We start from the raw sequence: 19,219 nt of genomic DNA, 5'->3' as shown, positions 1-19,219 counted from the left end.
TATTAAACTTTCATAAAAAAGGCTTTTTCAGTTCATAGGTGACCTCTTTAGTTCGTCTTCAGTTCTGAAGAAGACTATTGGAACTGATCATTTGAAATGGAAACTCTTCAAGTATATGCACAACCAAGTCCTTGATTCAATCATTTTCTTGGATTACCGTGGGCACATGGATGACTGAGAATCTTCACAAAGAAATAGATGTTCTTGAATAAAGAATAAATTAATAAAATACCGTAATAAGTAGAAAAGAAAATTACAGATGTAGCAATTTCTTTTTCTGGTTTCATTTTTGGAGGGCTTAAAATAAAAAAAAAAAGTATTTTGAAAATGTTTCCCCACCAAACCCCTACCCATAACCAGTGCAAAAAACAAACAAACAAAAACATATATGTTTGTATGTATGTCTGATGTATGTACGTGGTATCTTTTAACAGTTGGAGAGCAATATGAGTTATAAACAAGAATCTGTACAGACCGGTAGAATAAAATCTCTGGCTTGATCTGCGTCCTGCAAATTGATACTCCTGTGGTTTAAGGACCCTCATCAGAGCTGATGATGAAGGGGGTGAAGGGGAAGATTAAGTATTTGTTCATAAACAGGGAGGTTCTGGTCTCATTGTTTTCTTGTTTTAATGGCCACCTCCAGACTTTATTTAGATCTTTGTGGCACTGGAGCCTGTTGCTGTTTTCCTCCCTCTGTATTTACAAGATGTTCGTGATTCCTCATCCAACCCTCAGCTCCGAATTCTTTTGCGTTGTTGGGAAATATCAGGTTGCATTTTTGAAACATTTGAATATGTCTGAGATCAGGTTGGTTCATGTCCTCCTGCCTCTGAGAGTGTTTCAATACAAAGACGTTTGTGACATTCTTTGTCAGGAAAGAAGGATGTAAACATGTAGCAGTGAGGGTTTCATTTGGTTCGGTCATTTAGATAATCTTGACATTTCTCTGAGTTTATATCATGTAAAAATGTGAAAGGATTATAGAGAGCATAAATGATACGATTTTTACAAAGACACTTTTGAAACGCATTTCTTAACATAATCTATTTGTACAGCTGGGAACTTTGAAGCAGAATCTAAATCTAAACCAAATTTCTTAATATCAAACACATTTTTTTTGTTTTTTTGTCGCGTCCAAGCGGAGTGAAAATGGGTTTAAAATTGAAATTAATAATAAATTAATGAAATAGAAAATAGTTTTGGCTGTTTAATCATTGCAGCAATCCAAAAGTTAAACTGCTGAGAACAAGACATCTCCTTCTTAACTGAAACCTGTGTGTTTGTGTGTTCAAAGTCTTACATTTCCACATCACTCGTGTGTAAGTTGCATAATGGCCCCGTGTTTGGCATCAATTCAATTTTATTTGTATAGCTGAAAAATCAAAACATGCATTATTTCAAGGCACTTTAGGTCCAAACCTGATAATATCATAGAGGAACATAATCGTTCCCACAACGAGCAAACACCACAAGTGTGGAGGGAAAAAAAACACAACAGGAAGAAACCTCGTGCAGAACCAAACCTCGATGTGGGCGGCCATCTGCCTCGACCGGATGGGGTGAGAGGAGAAAAATGAAAGAAGAGAGGTGGGTGGAAAAGAGGAGAGAGGGAAGGGAGACCGGGAACAGTTGTGTAATCATCATATTTAAGTTCTGTCAGACTGGTTGTTATAATGAAAATAAGAAGAGTGATATTCAGTGTAATGTAATGGTGTTATTAATGGTAGTAGCATCAGATACAAAATATATAAATATATTGTAATAATGATCATAATGATAATAATAACAAGCATAGTCATAAGACATTTTTGAGTAATGCCAGATCTGGATCCAATAAAAAATCCAACATGTGATCCTTGACAAAACCTAGGAGGCAAATATTATCTATACAAATAAAATTTGATTGATGACTGACTGACAGACTGATTGATTGATAGTATGGCTGTGGCTCAGGAGGTTGAGTGGGCCATCCACTGACAAGCTGACTGGTTTGATCCTGTCTCCCCCATTCCTTGTGCCAAGTGTCCTTGGGAAAGATACTGAACCCCAAATTGCCCCTGACGGCTGTGCTGGTGATTCATGATGGCAATAGTGCTGATAGATAGATGCACTGTATGAAAGTGTGTGAATGGGAGAATGGCAAACTGTATTGGAAAGAGCTTTCAGTGGTTATCAAGAATGGAAAAGTGCTAAATAAGTACAGACCATTTAAATGTACCTTGATTGATTGATTGATTGGTTATTTGGTGATTGATTGATAGCCCAAGAATCATGAAACAAGGCTTCCATGGATTATTTTGATATGGAGGAAACGGCTTCTTGGATTATTTCAGGGTGTGAGAGTATGATATGATTAATAAACAGAAGGAGAACATATGAAGTGCAGATGAAATGAAATAAACTAATTCTACAGCCTACCCCCGTCACTCCAGCAGACATGAAAGCAAACAGCAGGACGTCCCAGCTGCTGCGCGCATATTAAAGATGCTTTATATTTTTATTTTGCAACCATATATGACCTCCATAATATATTCGGCTTCGTCTGAAACCTCTGCTCTCTCAGGAGGCTCAGGAAACGGCCCCCTGCTGGGCGGCGTCACTTTGAGCTCAGCCTCGATTCCATCTGATAGTTTGTTTAACTTTGATTGCCCGGTGATTAGGACCAGCTGCAGTGGGTTGCAAAATATGTTTTCTGTGTGTGTTCCCTGTTTTGTTGAGCTGTGTTTATGTTTACAAAGGAGCAGATGAGACGCTGGTAGAAAGTCACAGAGCTCTGTTGTGGATCTCGGCGCTGACTTGAGGTCGGCACTGTGTTCGGTCAGAATAACTTTGCGTTTCGACGGACGGCGCTGTGCTCCCATGATTGGACCCTGGTCAATATGGAGGGTCATTTCTTTAAAGCGGAGGGAGAAAGCTGTCAGCGCCTTTTCGTTTTTTGGACTCGCATGCGTGTTTATTGCGATGTGAATGTTTTTATGTGAACAATAAATACCAACAACGTGAGAAAACAGGCCCATATCTGTTTTCATGATGCTCAATCAGCCTGTAAATGCTACCTCACTGTTTAAATGGCAGGTGTTCCTCTTTAACTCTACGGCAGCCTGGCTGAAATTTCCACAATATGAGTAAAGCTATCTGATCAGAGCTGAGTCCCAACAGCAACATCCAGTGCAAGGATGATAACACACAGGAGGAGGTGTGGGAATTTCTTTTCCAAAAGAGAGAATGGGCCGCACAGTGAGTTTTCAGAGCCAAATATTTAAGCATCTGGTAAAGTAATCCCTGTAACCCCGGCATATTAAGTTTATTTTGTGCAAAGGGCCACTAGTCTCGCGGGTCAGCCTTAACATATACATCAGGTCAGTTCCGCTGGGTTTTGGCTCAGATGGGTATCGGAGCAATTAAACGCTAAACCATGTTTGAAATGTCTCAAATGAAACGAGCCCTCCTTAAAGTTGTGCTCAGAGAAGGATCATTTATATATCTTGATATAAAATCGACAGGAGTATGGCAGAACAGAATTTGCCCTAAAAAAGGTGGTTTCTGGAAGAATGTTTTAAGTGCTCTCTGATTTTCAAAGACCTTTTATGGAAGCCCTTTTTTGCCAGAAAACTAAGACAGGAAGTGACTTGAAACTATATGAGATGATGAGATGGCACCAACAGCTATGTGACTATCAGAATCAGAATCAGAATACTTTTATTTGCCATGTATATTTGCACATACCGGAAATTGTCTTGGTGTGTAAAAAGTCAAGAAAACATCAAACCTGAGGAAACACCTCAGGACACACCACACAAAAATTTGGGAACCTAAGATTAAGATGTACAATAAAATTGCTTCTAAATACACATAACAAGGGTATATTTTATTGTCTCACAACAATGGGGTGTTGGGACACTTTCAGATAAAATAAAAACAGCAGGTAAAATAACAAAATTGTATGTCAAAATGTTCACAGCATGCTAAGCATAGGTTTTGACTTTTCTCCAAACATGATATTTAATATTATTTTTGATATGTATTTCTTTTACTTGGCAGAGATGGGCCTCCAAACATATCGGTTGGAACAGGCAGGGAGAGGAATGAATGTAAAGGTTAAATTTCCCTCTATAAGTTCTGTTTGGATTAGATGATAAAGTTAAGCACTGATGTACTTTGATAATTCAGGAATTTCTGCAGGCTTAATGAAATCCTGTTAGCATATGGAACTCATATAGAAACCCCTTAACTCTAGGACTCTTTCCCTTTTTGGTATGGAGAGAATAAAGGCTCTGTCGATCCGCAGGATGTGTAGGTAAAGCAGAGACGTGATGATTCGGATATACGATGCTCAACAGTTGGTAGCAATCAAAGAACAACAAAAGAAGGCGTATAAACAATTTGGCAGCTCAGGTGAGGCTGTTAAAGAGCAGTTAAAGTCTTTTTGGGGGAACATCACAGCAGAAGAGCCAGTCCAGAGGAGCTGGGAGTGCACTGTGTTTGCTGTGTGCTCTGGCATGAACGTGTCTGGTTTTGTTTGCTCTCTGTGGTCTTTGGCGGCACGTTGATGGGCACGCTGCATCCAACCACGCTGCATGTGGTAAACAGGCCTCATGCAGAGTATGTGGACAAGAGTAAAATTAGCTCTGATTGCAGTGGCACAAAGGCTGAGAGCTTCAGTCGGTAACAGATACAGTGGTGTCCTGATCGATTTCTGTCTGTGTGTTGTCCGACATCAAAGCAAAAATGTCCAATCTCAACAGAAGCTTCCTTTTCCTCTTTGACTGAGCAGCTCTAAAGTTTGACCAAATTAAACAAAGTTATTATTGTATTTCTCAAAGTTTGCAAATCAAATATCATCCATTCATAAAATAATTCAAAAAACTTTGCAAAGCGATGCCTGTGAGCCCCTTATCATGTGACACTGTCCAAACTGACTTACGTCTTGACTGAGTCACAATTGTTAAATTCATTTTAGAAATTTAGATTTTCATGAGTCTACTCAAAATATTTTTATTATTTATTTAAATTTAATTGTCAGAAGTTTATTTTCAAAGGTTGAATATTGTGATTTCCATTTGGACACATGACAAAATCATGTCTCTTCCTGAACAGAAAACTACAGCCTGTGTTAAATTACACTAGTGTGTGTGTGTGTGTGTGGGGGGGGGGGGGGGGGGGGGCCTCAAAATGGACAGGTCCAATATGACTGGTGCCGATTTCAGGAGCACAACAGGCTTTATAGCATTTGATTTTATACAACACATCACACTTCAGGCCTGCAATTCTTTACAAGGTTCCATGGTCCCAGGAAGGAAGACTTTCCTCTCGTGCTGCCCTGAGGTCGACATATTCAGGTTGTGGTGAGTTGTTAAGGATGGGAACATATGAGGTGAAGATATCCCTGGTCCCAAGAGGAATCCCACAGACTGATGATCTCCTGACTTCCTCTCCATTCACCAGCGGGAGGTCACTTCCAGTTCTATTGAACCATGGTGACTATTTACATTCACGTTTTCAATAAGAGCTTCCTGAAAACTCGAACCTTTGTCTGCACACGCATTCACTGGCAGTTTTTCGGGTTCACTCTGGCGTTGCCTAATTTGCTTGGTCGACGGAAAAGGGCAGACCACGCATTCCCGGCGCTGGCATGCTTGGAAGGCAGTGTGAGACATTCAGGAGTAATATTTCTGAGGTGGCATCATGTCATGACACAGAAACCTGATGTAAAAGGTAAAAGCTGTGGCTTAAGCTGCACTCAGTGACCGGGGATAAAAAATCTGCTGCGGAGGAGAATCCATACTGTCAGGTTTCAAGCATCCTGCAGGTCGACCCAGTGAAGTCTCCCCACATCAAAGTGGAAGTGTTGTTTCTGACAGTGTTTGAGTGAAGGGGCATTAGGTACATTTCCACAATGTTAAACGGACTCTGCTGTGAGGAAGGCTGCTGCTTTATTGTGTTTAAAAAAAACAAAAACTACTCCAGCAGTCACATCTCGTGTGTTTCTATGACACACCTGGACGATGCAGTTTCCTCGGCAGAGCTCCTGGGAAGCAAAAGGCAGGAGAACTAAAGATGCGTGACGAGCCGGTATGGAAGTCCACAATGACCCCTCTGTGTCTTGTTATGACGCATAGCCACGTAAAGAGAGGAATACCACCATGACATCACTCACACACTCCATTTGTGAATGTACTTCAGAACCAAGAAGACATTTATTTTTATTTTTTTGAAAAAAAAGTTAAGAAATCCTCTACTCCCACAAAGTAACAGAACTGAACTGAAAATACTTTGAAATATTTGGAACTACAGCAACAGATACACAACCAGACATGGATCAGAGCTTTGACGCCTCCAGAAACAGGCAGGCGGAAGAGCTACAGATGTGTGTGTGTGTGTGTGTGTTCCGGGACAGTGCCCCGTCATTGCCACCTGGCAGCAGCCATTAGGCAGTCTGCTGTGTTGGCACGGTGCAGGGAGGAGCAGCAGATGCTCCTGCCTAACTGTGCTCTGTTAAAATACCCACACATAATTTATTTGAACACAGCGCAGGAGGACGTGTTTTGTTGTGTCAAATTGAATCTGAGAGACAGTGCATCAACAGATTGTAATGATTTGAATAATATTTGAATAATTGTAAATCATGGAACAACAGAGGGCGTCCAAGTGCCTGTTGATAAGTTCAGTTAGGGCGCTCAATCACCGTGAATTGATCTGGTGGTCTAAGGATCCCCCCCCCCCCCCCCCCCCTCCCATGGATTGAGTTATGAGGGGTCTGAAGCTGCTGATAAGCTTGATGTTGATGTGCCAAAGCCACAACAAAGGAAACAAAGGCTTTTGGGGCCGGAGCTTTGCAGTTACCACAGTTATGAAGTGTGTGTGTGTACACATATAAACATGTGTGTGTGACAGAGAAAGAGATATCCACACACAGCTGCGCCGGTCAGTCCCAAATAAACTGTGTGACACAAATATAACCTGTGTGTAGATTTGCACGGAGCTTTATGCTCACATTTGAAAACCATTCATTTTGTATCTTCTAAATTCAAAAGGCACTTTCGGAGCTTTCAGAACTTCTGTATCGGATGAAGTCCAGTGACCATCATCTGTGAAAACCACTACCAATCAATGACAACTATTTATCTATTCTTAGATATGTGTATTCATAATTTACAATTATGATATATGAATAGATCGATCCCTTCCCCCAAAAACAATGCAGATGCAAATATTTTTTAGGCTAAAAAGTTGAACAATAACACGCAACCTGTCTCCTATGGTCAGGCATCTACTGCTCAGATTTGATGAGAGAGACTTTAGATGACACATACAAATATTTGATGCTCAGCATTTCAGAATTTAATTCTACATACTAAGCGCCTTTTACTGTGTGGTTAGGTCGGTCTGGTCCCTCCAGCGTGGTCTGATAGGACCCTCTGACTGCCACTTGCAAAAAACAAGGGACCTTAATGTGATTTTTTTTTAAAGCAGAGGGAAAAAATCCACATGGTCAGCATAATTTAATGAGAGAGAGTGTGAAAGGAACTAAGTGGATAACCAAATGCAGAGTGGGCTTGTGGGTGGGTGTTGGATGAAGTCAGTGATATTTCAGCATCCCTCGGTGGTTAGCCCGCTGACAGGGAGGGGGAAGAAAACTGGAGGAGTGAGAGACAGTGAGGGAGGTGGTGTGTGCGGGGGGTGAGTGGGTGGGTGGGTCGCCGTGCCAGAAATGAAACCAGCACCGTCGGATTCCGCTGAAGTACATTTACAGAATATGGAGAGATCAGAGGGGGAAAGAGAAGAAAGATAAAAGCGGTGTCATTATCTGAATATCCGCCGCCCAGCCTGTTTGGACAGGCAGGATTTGCATGTTGGGTTTTCAGCCGGAGCCCCGGGGCAGGGTGGGGTGGAGAGCGCGGTGAGGCGGGTGGAAATAGTCGTCTTCATGGTGTTCTGGGTGTGGCTGCTCTGGGAACAGGACTTCTCCCGACAGGAGTTTCACAGCGGAGGTCACACAATCTTACCTCAGGACACAAAACCATGCTGCGTTCACACACATGCACCAATGTCAGGTTACTTCTTCTTTTTATTTGTTTTACTTCAGACCCCGAAGAACTGATCCGAGGCCAAAAATACCTGCATCATGCAAAATATAAACCTTTTTTTTTAAATAATATTGTATTATCGTGTATTATTGAGGTGTTTCATGGATTTTATTTGCCAAAGTCTGTGAAACAAAACATGCTGTAATATAAATACAGTTACATAATAATTAGAGAGCAACTAACCTACATTTTGATTATTCAAATATTGTATCAGGTATTGTTTTATAAAATCATCTTTCATATTCTTTTGGTTTACTAACACAAATACGTGTGTGTAAATATAAGAGTAAAGAATTTAAATATAGGTTTAATTAGTTACAAGAGCCCAAGTGTAGCTGTGTGTCACAACTTACAGCGAAGGCTTAATGTGGAATCCGAAATGGAGCTGATGTCAGTATGGAGAGAGCAAATCTGTAACATGAACCATTTGGATGTGTAACACTAGACAGGGAAAATCAGAGTTGTGACGGAGTCAGTATCCTCCTTGTCCCTCGCTCCAGGCTGACATGTGAGATTCTTTGGAGGCCTGTGGGTCAACACTGGCCCGGTGTGATCAAGACTTATCACATAATGAACAGAACACCAATCCTTTTTCTGACCAACTTTATTTATAGTGAAAGCAGAGAAAAAATACAGTGCATACATCCACATTTAAAATGACCCGGTTACAGACTGATACACGAGAGATACAGTCACTTGCACATAGAAATAGAAACACATTTTCTAGACAAATGTAGGCACACACACTCACACACTCACACACACACACGCACACAGACAGGCAGGCCAAAAGGGGGCTCCCTCATGGAACAGGACATCCTGAATCTGCCAAGAAAAACACTCGCTAAGCCAGCGAGCCATTCCAGTGTTATCCAATGATTTTGTTTTTATGACCAGGAAAAAGTTTTACACTTGTGCACTGGTGGAGAAAAAAAGAATAATCTAAAATAAAACTGAGGCGCTGCAGTAAAAAGCATCCACCGGTCAAGCAATGATTTGAAGCTTCGTATAATTACCAATGTGTGGCCCTGAAAAAAAGAAACTCTCTCTCAGGAGAGTCGTTATAATAAACTGCAGCCTCCTACAAAAAAGTGCGTATTGAGCAAGAGAAGAAAGTTCTGAGTTGAAGAGAAGAGGGAAGTGTGAAAGGGAAGAGGAGAGCTGCTTGAGCACTGTGTGTACCATACCTAGGACTGCGTGTCACAATGTGATGTGTTGCAATAAGGTGTGTACCGTCTGGATTCTCAGGAAATTCGTGTGGACACAGCCACACACACACACACACACGCACACGCACATGCACAAATACAGAAGTACACAATTGACATCAGCATTTGCAAAACATGTGAAAACACAGTTCCCCACATGAAACCACATTACATCCCTCACAGGCATCAGCAAGGAGGAAATATACGATGGCCCCGTGTCTCTGACGTTTCACAAGCGGTTTGGATAAAGGGAAGTGACATCGGCAGAGCACACCTCTAAATGGGAACTGATGCTAACTGAGACAATGACAGTAACAGAGGGAGGACAAAACAGGATGCTGGTCAAGATGAAAGAGCCCGGAATGTCAGACAGCCTACAGACTGTTGTCGCCTTGCAAACTAAACAGCCAACACCAGTCTGATAAGCTATCTGACAGGCCGAGAGAGTGACGGACATGCCTGAGACATGTACACACGGACACATGTACAGAAACAAAAGAGATGAAAAAAAAAAGCGAAACAAAAGAATCCTAATCCCACTTACCGTGACAGGAGAAAAGGAGACGTGAGCATTTGGACTAGAGCTGGTGCAGAGCGGAGGCTTCAGCCTGCTCAACAGTGCCCCTCTGTTTTGAATCTACTCGAGTGGTTCGTCTCCTGGCTCCATGACTGGGGCAGGGCAACGAGTTCATTCGAAGGTTCAGCTGAGGTAACGGCACAGACGCTTTTCACTGTGCGCTTCAGGCTCCCCCCCCCCCCCCTCCCGCTTGTGCCTGCTCTAGCGCCCACTGCGCTCAGTCCAGCTCAGCACAGCAGCGGTACACAGACGGAGAAGAAAATAGCACAATTCACGGGCAATTACAGAAAAATGAGGGTAGTGCACATGTTGAGAGCCGGCTGACGTCGTCCCACGAGCAAAAAAAGGTAAAAAAAACTGAACACGGATCATATAAAATTCTGCTGTGTTAGGAGCTGCTCATGGGATTTCAAACATGAGCTCTCTGTCCTCATCGTGGGTGAAAAGGATAAAAAAAAACTAGGAAGCTCGGTGGAGAATTGGAGACAAAGAAAAACATTTACCATGACACAGACTATCTGAGTTCGAACGGGCACCTACGATATGCCTCACTACCACTTCCCAGCAGACTCTCAGACTATTAGTGGAGCACAATCTGCTCTAATCCATAAAAGATAAAAGAGAGCTACAAATGTGGCAGCCACGCAAACACAACCTACTATCTCTGTCTTGCTCTTTGTCTCACACACACACACACACACACACACACACACACACACACACACACACACACACACACACACACACACACACACACACACACACACACACACACACACACACACACACACACACACACACACACACACACACACACACACACACACACACAGTCATAGATCTGATTCAATATATGGCTGCATCTGGTAAAGTAGCTCCAGGCTGACTCATGTGCTCTCTTCCTGGAAGCAGAACAATAAGGGCAGACAAAGGGACAAGCAGGGTGATTCATGGCCAGTTTCTAATTTCTCAACCAAAACTACAGAAATGTGCTTTGCTGCGCACACACAAAGCACCACAGACACTGTGAAACAATCATTAGCATGTACAGCTGACCTAGTCCTCTACAATGTGTAGAAATGAGGTGGCTTCAAAGAGCAAATTACGTTAATTTACTTCTCTTAACTAACCACAACCAATACTGTTCAACTCTTGACAGTAATCTTATCTTAAATTAACTTAATATAAAAATCATAAAGAAATCAAAAGTAACAAGTATCCAAGCTCAAACTAGAAAAAGTGAATTCAAGTGACTGTGGAGATATGAGACTTGGGAGGATGCTAGGAAAACCAGCAGTGGCTTGTCTAGGCCTCATTGAGGAGAATTACCGCCGGCAGCTTCTTCTCACGTGCTCAGGAGCTGCTAGAAGCACCAACTGCATGGCACCAACACAGCAGCCTCCACACACACTCACACCCAACAAGCACCTACCTTACAGGAAACAATCGCAGAAGTGACTACCAAATGCAAAAGCCTCAAAAAGTGGCCGAGGGGAAGTCCAAGTTCAACATCAACATGTTGCTACAATAACAAGAGAGAAACCCGATGGGGGCCGATATGCTGCTTCAGATATTGGAGGGGTATCGGCCGTGAGGGAGAGGAGAGAGGTGGGAGCTTCGGAAGTTGATGGTCTGCCGTGATTTACGGCCGGCCTTCACTCCGCCTTGTCCTCTGACTGTTTCTCCCGCTGCCTGCGCTTGGCGTAGCCCTGGGCCATGGAGTTGACAATGGAGCAGACAAAGAAGCATACCATGATGACCACAACCTTCTCAAAGAGCCACGACAGCCAGTTCTCCTCCTGCCAGGAACCACAGAGAGAACAGAGAGAGAGAGAGAGAGAGAGGTGCTTGGTCAGTAAAGTGAAGGCCGGCCACCGCTGCCCCCCCCTACCATCGCCACCCTCCTTCACCCGACACCCTGCTCTCCCCTCTGCTCCTGATGCTTTAGGCTAGGTGGGGATCGAGCTCCATGTGCTGGACAGATAGAGATCAGGGGTAATAAAACACGCGGCAGCCCCCGCAGTCCTCCCTCCTAATGCCCCCGCTGACCCCAGCCTGCAGCCTGCCTCCACCAAGTTAAACTGGCTTGCTTCTCTCCCGTAACTGCAGGAGGCTCAAGTTACAAGAAAAAGGGAACATTGTTCTAGAAATGCCTTAATCTGTCCTTGTGCAACTCAAAGTCTATCCTTTGTATCCGCGTGTAAAAAAGAAAGAAAAAACGTTTTCAATGAATCACTTGGAGCAAGACAGAGGGAAAGAGAAACAGAGGTGCAAAAAAAAAGCTTTCAAAGAGAAAGCTTCAACTGGCTCTTTCTGTTCTAGACAGGGGGTTTTGATGGATTGTCACTGGCGGAGGGGAGGGGGGGGGGGGTTTGGCCCCCGCCCCGGTCTACAGTCATTGCTGGGTTCAGGCGGAGCACTGAGTGCAAGTGTGTGTATGTGTGTGTGACACATAGGGGAGTGACCATATTCTCACACACACACTCACACAATCCCAATTGGTAAGATGGAGCATGAGTCAGCACGCCTCGCTCTACAGTAGTACAGTTCAATACAGAGAGTGGAGCCAGACCCTACACTGGCCCCTCTTCTCCTCCCTCCCCTCCAGCTCGCCCAGTGCAGCGCTAACCCACACCGTCACTCCGGCCCCAAACAAGCCGCTGTAATCTGCTGTAACACTACAGGTTATAGAAAAAGGTACATCAACACTTCCCTTATAACAAGTTAAAGAAATATGTATTAAGGTAAATTTAATTCAACAGCAAAAGGTACAGGTGACTAAAAACAGAATTAAGTGTGTTCATGGGAGAAAAATGGTTCTGAGATTATAAAGGAAGGCTTACATAAAGAGAAGAAAAGGACACAAAAAAAGTGGAGGGAGAAGGAGTGAAAGAGGCAAAAGTAAGGGGGCCACATTCTTCTCTTGGCGCGCGCACATGTGAATGAATAGAGGCTGTGAGCTGGGGGCTGAGGCCCCTGTACTTACAGTTGGGATCCCCTCTTCGGCGCGATGGTGCAGCTTGGCCTTCTGGGCCTCCAAGTGCTCACTGAAGGGCTTCTGCAGTGCCGCACCCAGCAGTGGAACAGATCTGCCTCCACCAACACACAGAGAGAGAGAGAGAGAGAGAGAGAGAGAGAGAGAGAGAGTGAGAGAGAGAGAGAGAGAGAGAGAAGGGTTGGTGGTGGTGGGGGGAGGGAAAGACGGAGGGAAGGAAGAAGAGAGAAAGAGGGAGGAGGAGGAGGATGAGGAGGGGAGGGGGGGCATGGAGGAAGAGAGGGAGGGAGGGGAGGGTGGTGGGGGGCGCAAAATCACGTCACATCATTGTTACTCACCAGCCCAAGGGCAGCAACAAAGGGAGGCATGCTGTCCTATCTCCTGTACTGTGTCGCTCTCCCCTGCTTCCTCTCTCCGAGAAGAGAGGAAGACGGAGAGAGCAACGAGTGCGATCCCTTCACTGCTCATCCCATCACACACACACAGAAACACAGACACAAACAGAGAAAAAGTATAGACTGTACCACGGCCACAGGAAATAGTTGTGCTGAAAACCAAAAGAGTCAAAAGAAAAGGGAAATAAAAAAAAGAAGAAAAGCATAAATAAAAGTTGGCTGGTCCTCACACGGCAGCCTCGGCATCAGTAGTCACTCTCCCGCTCTCCTCTCCTCTCACACACATACTCGGCTTCCTCTCTCTCTCTCCCCTCTCTCTCACCCTCTCACATACACACACACATCGGTGAACTCGTTCAACTCCCCTGCAGTGCCTCCTCTGCCGCTGCAGCGAGGAGAAATGAATGACTTCTCAGAACTCCCACATTTATCACAGGCGGTTCCTGTAAGAACTGGTTTCAGCCAATTAATGAGGAAGTGAGTCGTACCCAAACTGTGTCATCACTGGCTGGGACCTGGGGGGGATGGCCCACAGGGGGAGGGCGCTCCTGTAAGACGGCCCATATTAGGAAACCCTTTACAAGATTTAGCCACCAACTACAAGCACACTACTGAACCCCCCCACCCCACCCACCCACCTCTTACACACACACACACTCAAAGAAAAAAAAAATGACGCGAGAGACTGCGGAGAATGCCCTAGAAGAGCGAATCAGTGGCCCATCCCTGGACTGGAGTTAGTGATTAATCACTAAACAAATACATTCTAAAGACCTTCACTTATTCTCCTTTTTTGTGTGGCTATACACTGATAATTACATCCCCTGAGCTGTTGTTTCAAAGACACCTTTATGCTCCACTTTTATGTCTTTTGTTCGTGTCCGGGGGCCATCATCAAAGCCCTGGGACACATCAGAGATCTGAGCGCAGGTTTGCGTGGGCAGTCATGTCACATACGGTTGAGTTTAGGGCTGGTAACTTTCTCTGATGGAGAAAAGTAATTTCCGTCCTCACTAACACACACACACAGACACACACGCAAACACCAACACACACGCACGCACACACACCTATCTTGTGGTAAGAAAAAAATCCTGATTGTGTTAAATGAGATTACAACAAGGAAACCTTTGAGTAATGATTAACTGTATACCAGGTAATGATATCTGACATGGGACCGTACGTAAAGCAGACAGGAAGTCTAACAGATGGGCCATGCTTTAAATGACACAATAGAATATGTTCAGGACTCACGTATCAAAAATCAAGCTACAGTTTTTTTTTTTTGGGAGGGAAACAAAGCCTCCACTTTTCCCATCCCCCACTTCAGAAAAATTCCTCACATCTCCACACCTCAGAAACTCATTCAAAAATACACAACCTGGATGGAAATTCACATGTGGGTTTGCGCGTGTAAATACAATTTGAGATAATACTTGAGAAACACATGGGTTCAGCAGATAAAAGCAAACAGGCAAGAACAAAGGGCGAGAGAAACTGTTTTGAGAAATGGCGGGCAAAACCATCTCCTACACGATGAGCAATACTGAGTCATGAGCCCGGGCAAATCCAGCAACAAAGAAGCTCAGAGCTGCTAGTCAAACATGTTTTAATGCCTCACAGCCAGGACCTTCTGACCATTAAAGATCTCATGGTTTTATGCTTTTTTGGGGAATATATTTTCACTTTCTGCTGAACATATGAAAGTGTCGGACTTGAAAAGTGTGTTTAGAATTGATCCGTGAGTACCTGTGCCCAGCATCTTTCTCTGTGTGTGTGTGTGTGTGTGTGTGTGTGTGTGAGAACAGTTCAGAAGATTATCTTCCTCATAGCTGGAGTCGAATGAGAAATGTGTGTAGCCTGTGCATGCATACAATATGTGTAATAAATAGTATCATGTTGTACAGAAACAGTTGTAAAAGGTGATCTTCATTCTCAGTCAAATTTGAGAGAGTTTAAATACTGTTTTCTGAGTTCAGGACAGATGCAGATACAAGTAAAAGTATATAAACATATGATAGTAATTTCACAAATAATAAGCCTGAACTATTTACTCAGCAGTTACCGTTGTTTGCTAGAATCTTTTGCCCCAAGCGAGAGTGACAGAAAACTAACTTGTATCTTTTATCCTGGGTGAGACTTTGGAACTCTGTGGCCTTGAGAAACAAGGAAGTAAATTCGTTTTAAAGAAACTGTTTACAGAACTTTAAAAATGCTTTTAAGTCAGATTTTTACACTGTTAAAGCTTTTGCCTAATTTCTTAATAGACTAAACTGATCATGCCTAGATTTATGGTGAGCATAATTTGGTAAAAATCTCTAAAGGAGTCTTTTGGAACAGCACGCATACTGTTAAGTTCCAATCATTTTGTTGTTAGATGTATTAAATGTATATAATTCAGCTACGAGTCATGATTAAAATTAAGCTCAGAGATTCATGTCTTAAATTTTATTTTATCAGCGGAATCAACACAAATGTACTTAAAATAACTCAATTAAGAGTTCTCTTTAGTTTTTATTTCATTTAATGTGGTGGCAAAGCAGAGAAACCAACATTATTTGTTGTACATGAATTTATGATAATTTGAATGTGTATTTCATATGATAATGTTCTTTTATTTGTGGGTCTGTGATAAATCACATAAATTATATAAATTTAGTGTCCAATATGCTCCAGCAGTTAATCTGAGCGGATCTATAAACTGTGACATTTTTTCTCAAAGAGGAAAATATGGAATAGTTAAATAATAACAATTACAACAATAAAAAGTCTTAACAATGTAGGTGGTTTTACAGCCATAAAACTCTGCATTTGCGGATCCTCGTCTAAAACTTTACAACTGTTGTTCTCCAATTGATTCAATTACTTCCAGAAGCTGTGCACAAAGCACAAGAAGCTTCATTAACACATGTTATAAAATGATTCCCAATATTTATATATATATATACATATATATATATATATATGTATACATATATATATATATGTATGTACCATACTAATAATCCATGCTGTAAGTATAATTTACATAACTGCATATATTTGTAAACCTAAGCAGTGAGTGATAATTTATGTTTAACCAACATCAAATTGGTAATGTAGTCTTCTAAATATCAGGAGAAAATGATCGTTATCACTTTTCATTTACTCACTAAAATAAATCAATAAATGGAGTAAAAAAATCAGGATATGTAGCAACCAAAAGTTAATATTTTTAACACTTCTTACTTATTCTGATGTCATGAACAATAGAAGCTAAGGGGAACTACATAAAAAGAAGCTTCAACAATAGTGACTGTATGTGAAGGTGGGCGAGAAGCAGAGCAGCCCAAACTGTTAGGTTTATTTTTCCCTTACAACAGGTAGAAACCTGTCTGACCCATTTTAAATATATGAGTTCAAACAAAACAGAGAACAAATAGAAAAAGGACATGGGTCATCCATACACAGTTTCTCAGACACGGTGTTCCTTCTTTGTTCAGGGGGAACACTGCTTCATCTCAGAAATAAAACACAATTTGGCCAATATTTTTGAACATGTGAAGCTCTCGTCCAGAGATAGAGAAGAAACCAGAACACCACCACTGTCCGACATATGCCAGCGAATCCCTTTTCCAAATCCTGCACAGTCTGGAGATTCAGCACATTTGTGTATGAACAGGACAAAAGTGGATGACAATTTGCATCAGACTGTTGAGTAATATTCAACAATGCCACCCTCAAGTTATTTTAGAGTCAAACACATTCTTTAATAAGTGCCTTTAACAAGCAAGGCACACATTTCACTATGAGACCAGCAATTCTGACGCATCCCCACATATTTCTGAGAATTAAAAAGGTGGCACAGTCTGGATTTGCACCTTTTACGGTGCAAAGAACTGATTAAATCTACCAAACAGCAACTTCCTTTTCAGTTTTGCAACTTTGAAAATAATACTAGGTACCGTATTGCTCCGTATTGGGTCTGATCATGAAGAATGGAAATCTACCAGTGAGCAATCCAGCCTTGAGTATGAAAATATAATCTTGTCATATAACTTTCCCTCTTAGATACAACTGCGATAACCAGCGTTTTTCAAAAGTAAACCTGGTCTGAGAGTTAACCTGTGCAAGGAATTAACTAAATAAATAGTTATAAATGAGGAGATAAGCTCTCACAAAACAAAGAGATGAAGAGGGAAAACCCCAGATCTCTTAGCTTCCTGTTGCCTGATTTTCACTGTGAACGACACGTCAGCCTCTCATTTTTCAGTCTAAAACTATGATTTCCTGAGCTGTTCATGTACTGTGTCTTGGTGTCATTGGGTCGTTTGGTGAAAACTAAATTCCACAGGCCATGAGTCAGGGCCGACCTTTGAACTGTCTGTCTGTTCTGACACCTCAAAGGGCACGTGATCATATATACGTACAGACTCATAAAACTCACTATTTATGTTTTTTTTATGATGATGAATGTGAAAGCCACTAACACACACACACACACACAGGCCCTGACGGATGATAGAGAACAAGGCCTCACATGACAGACAAATCCTGGCCAGGTCCAACTGGTTACGACATCATCACAACAACTAGCTTAGGCAATCGCTAGTGTTACCCAATGCTCCGCAGGGCCACAGTTCACACCTAACATAACAGCAGAGACACTGCAAGACGCACACACACTGTGGCTTGGCAGAGCTCTGACCTGAGGTACTGAAACTCTGACCTCTACGCCATGTCGAAACACTGATGATCTGACTCATTTTGTGGTATCAGCTGAAGGTCTGATAAAATATTAGTGCTCCATTTTGATTTTATTAAGTGTTGGAATTATGAAATCATGGAATTATGGGAGGAAGAGTGTGTTTCACTTTAGCGTCAGGAAAATGTTGATTAATGTGCACATATTGTAAGGTAATCTCTGTGTGTGTGAGCGCGTGTCGGTTCCTCCTCCGGTACAACTGGGCTTTTTCCAAGTGACTTCACCACTAAAGCATGGAGCCCACTCCTCGATGGAGATCCCCCTGCCCAGGGTGTTTATCACATCCCAACTGCAGAGCCAGCACAACAGACACACGCACGCACACGCACCCACACACAGACTATCCTCTCAGGTGCCCGCAGTGCTGCCAGGAAATCAGGGGCACCAATTATAGCAGTCTATTATTCCTCTCACTTCCCAGACAGGCACATAAAACAGCCCCCCAACCTCTGCGACCCCTGCCAAGGTTCAGGTCGGCATGTCCACACAGACCCTCTTGACGTGGGTGTGAAGGTGTTCAGAGTTGCGAGGTCACTGGGTGACCAGGCCTGGAACCTTCCAACGGTGAGAAAGATTTGTACAATGAGTCAGATGTAAGTGGAGACACATCCAGACGAGTCACACTGCCACTAGTAGAGTGGCAGCGACAGGCAGGCTAGAAATAGAGGAGGAGGTAGAGCAGAAGAAGAAGAAGAGGAGGTGTAGAGCACCGCAGGTTACGCAGAGTCTCCAACCGTCCAATGATGTCATGTTTGAAGATCACTGGCGACATTGTTTCTGTGGAAGAACGTCTGGCCCTCTGTTCAAATTAACACCTAATAACTTGGTGATAACCACACCTATTGTACTTCTATTTTAATTTAACTGTATTACCCCAAATGGGACACTTTGCAGCCGCCAGAGAACCGAAACATAAACGATTCATTTGATGAACCCATGAGGACATGTTGAATAAAAGTGAATGGCAGAAACAGACCACAGGAACATTGTCACTAGCTGGAAAAGTAATGGCACATGGAATAAATGAGAACTTGATGCTGTTTGAGGTCCCATAAACACAATGTATGTCACTAATTTAACACAGCAGGGTGGCAAGTGAGCACAGATGAGTTGTGTGGAACTTTCCAGTATACAATATATACTGTGGGACTGTAAAGAGTGATATGTGATTCATATGCAGAGCAACATGCTGCTCAGACAACCGCAAAGG

General features: G+C 42.8%; 1 protein-coding gene across 1 annotated transcript in view; it reads right to left on the bottom strand.

The window, feature by feature from the left end:
* Positions 1 to 8,676: 8,676 nt before the first annotated feature.
* LOC133969174 (vacuole membrane protein 1-like) overlaps positions 8,677 to 19,219 on the bottom strand; it is a 53,214-nt gene continuing 42,671 nt past the window's right edge. The window contains 2 exon segments of the mRNA XM_062405465.1: positions 8,677 to 11,674; positions 12,862 to 12,964. Coding sequence (XP_062261449.1) covers positions 11,531 to 11,674; positions 12,862 to 12,964 — 247 coding nt within the window. The 3' untranslated portion in view covers positions 8,677 to 11,530.

Source organism: Platichthys flesus, chromosome 15, assembly GCF_949316205.1.
Source record: "Platichthys flesus chromosome 15, fPlaFle2.1, whole genome shotgun sequence".
Lineage (NCBI taxonomy): Eukaryota > Metazoa > Chordata > Actinopteri > Pleuronectiformes > Pleuronectidae > Platichthys > Platichthys flesus.
The sequence above is the reverse complement of the archived record's forward strand: the minus strand, read 5'-3'. Positions and strand labels throughout refer to the sequence as shown.